Raw genomic sequence first — 2,883 nt, forward strand, 5'->3', positions numbered from 1 at the left:
AAAAAAGGGGGCGACGCGATCTATTACGACGGTTTCGGCAATCTTCGTCCTCCGCGCGAGCTCGCGCGTTATCTCGGGCGTGATGCGAACATTCGATACAATCGTCGTTCCGAGCAAACGTGCGATCAGAATATCTGTGGACAATTGAGTCTTCGATTTCTCCTGGGGGTCGATTGGAGAAATCGCACGCTATAATATCGACCGTCATTCGTCGATCGAGCGCAGTTCGACCGCTCTCGTCCATCCTGTCGCTAACTCTTACTTTTTCCGGACGAAGCAGCATTCTCGCGGCGAGTTACTTTCCGCCTCTGGATTTAAACGACGATGATTACGAGTTAGGTTTAACCAATTTCGAGATTTATAACACGATACCGAATGTAAATTCCACGAATGATAAATTTTACTTCAACGACAACGACGAGGTTATCGCGATTCCAGTGGGATCTTACGAGTTAAGCGCTATAAGCGCGTATCTAAGAGCCGCGATTCATCGCAAACGACGAGCGAGAGAGGAGAGACGAGAGCGCGGGAACGAGGAACTGGAAACGAGCGATGACGATTATATATACAGCGTCGGTGACGACCGCGACGACTATTTCGAAGATGATGAGAACGGTGATAAGAGTAAAAATTCTATAACGCTTCGCGGTAACAATAACACTATGAGAAGCGAAATCAAATGCGCGTATCGAGTAAATTTCACAAAACCCGATAACATCGGTTCGCTACTGGGTTTCTCGTCTCGCGTGTTACAATTGAATAAATGGCACGCGTCCGATAAGCCGATAAATATTATGGCTATTAATCTCATTAGAGTAGAGTGCAACGTCACGACAGGAGCGTATCACAACGACAAATCCGCGCATACTATACACGAGTTCGCGCCTAATGTTCCACCCGGATATAAAGTGTCGGAGATCCCGGCGCAGATCATTTACCTCCCGATTATCGCGCGGACCATTACCGATATAAATGTGCGTGTCGTGGATCAAAACGGAAGACTAATCGATTTTCGCGGCGAAGAGATCACGGTTCGTCTGCACGTGCGGCAAAGACGGTAGAAAGGCGCGCGATGCTCGTAGTGAACGGGTCGAATGCGAGACACGCGTCGCCCCTAGACGCAAAAAAGAGAAAGAAAAAGGGAGGAAGGTTAACCGTCGCCAACGCGGTTTTCCTGCGCTCTTTGGGCTTTGTCGTACCGAGAACCGTTTCTCCGTAAAAAGCGGAATGTGCGACATTCTAAGCGTCGGCGGGGAGCTGATCTTCGACGATCGTATCGTCAAGATCGAAACTCACACGTACAATCCTTACGCCAATACTATGTTCGGGAATAGCGACGAGATACGAATTCCTATACAACAGCAAGATCTGTACACATTACCGTGCGATAGTTTTCTCTACATAGAAGGTAGACTCAAGTCGTAGGAGTCGCCGAGTGCGCAAGAGGAAATCGAGTCGGTGACGAGGCTGGTGAACAATTGCGCGGCGTTTATGTTCGAGGAGATTCGCTACGAGCTCGACGGTGTGGAGATCGATCGGAGCAGAAACGTTGGGATAACGAGAATGATTAAGAATTACGCGTCGCTGACAGTCGAAAAAGGCAAGATATTAAAGAACGCCGGATGGGACTTATCGGCGATAACTCATTCGTCGATCAACGATTTCAAATTTTGCGTACCTCTACACGTGTTATTAGGTTTTTGCGAGGATTACAAGCGTGTCGTGATCAACGCGCGACACGAACTTATTCTGATACGAGCGCGTAACGATAACAATGGTTTCATATCGCGCGAAACAAGAGCCTAAAATCGTTTTGTTAAAGATACAGTGGCGAATGCCTCATATAGTGTTAAAAGATGTTAACAAATTAAGATTATTGCGCACATTGGATAGCGGACGATACCTGAGCGTCGCTTTTCGCTCGTGGGATCTCTACGAGTTTCCGCTTCTACAGAGCACGACTAAACATTCGTGGGCTGTCAAAGCGGCGACGCAACTCGAGAAACCGCGATACGTTATCTTCGCGCTACAGTCCGGAAAGAAGAACGTTCTATCCGAGGAGCCTTCCCTATTCGACGATTGCAAACTAACTAATGTCAAATTGTATCTTAATTCCGATTTTTATTCTTACGACGACATGAATCTGGATTTCGAGCGCAAAGCCACAGTGCTGTACGATATGTACTCGAAATTTCGAAGAACGTACTACGGATGCGACAAAGACGAAGGGCTCTTAAATCTGAATAAATTTTTAGTCCACGGCCCGCTCGTAGTCATCGACTGTTCTCGACAAAACGAGTCGATCAAGAGCGCCACTGTGGATGTTCGCGTAGAGTTTGATTGCAAGGAGAACATTCCCTCTAATACCACAGCTTACTGTCTTATCATTCACAATCGAGTGGTGGAGTACAATCCGCTCACCAACGTTGTGCGCAGAATCGTGTAAGCGCGATGATATTCGAAAAAATATGAAGAGAGAATAATAGAGGCGCACACTACTGCTAATAACAACGATGGACGTACCGATTTTCGTCGATCTTCAAGGTTTCGTAGTTAACGAGAGATTCGTCGCGAAAGAAGTAGCCGTGTTAAGAAATGGCGCGGAATTGACGCATCACATCTGTCGCCGTCTTGGGATTTGCTAACGAGAGCGGAAAAATCGCGAACGTGTTGGTTGACATCTAATCATCATCAATTAAAGTGGAATGACGGACACGTGAATTACGGGTCGATGAAAAGACTCATTCGGGACGCCGTATGTCGAGAATCTAGCCCCGATTCAGCAATAAGAATCTACGTTAAAGGTCACGAGAAGAAAAAATGGCTAATCGAGATCTTAGGAAACGTTGCCGACGATCGCGACGTAGCCGTCTCCGTCGAGAC

The 2,883-nt window shown here is 47.1% G+C and overlaps 1 protein-coding gene across 1 annotated transcript; it reads left to right on the forward strand.

The window, feature by feature from the left end:
* Nucleotides 1-1,774: 1,774 nt before the first annotated feature.
* Nucleotides 1,775-2,446, forward strand: LOC115242175. Its single transcript, XM_029818262.1, has one exon. The coding sequence runs from the start codon at nucleotides 1,775-1,777 to the stop codon at nucleotides 2,444-2,446; it is 672 nt and encodes a 223-aa protein (XP_029674122.1).
* The last annotated feature ends 437 nt before the right edge of the window (nucleotides 2,447-2,883 follow it).

Source organism: Formica exsecta, unplaced genomic scaffold (assembly GCF_003651465.1).
Source record: "Formica exsecta isolate Colony F162 unplaced genomic scaffold, ASM365146v1 scaffold578, whole genome shotgun sequence".
Taxonomy (NCBI): Eukaryota; Metazoa; Arthropoda; class Insecta; order Hymenoptera; family Formicidae; genus Formica; species Formica exsecta.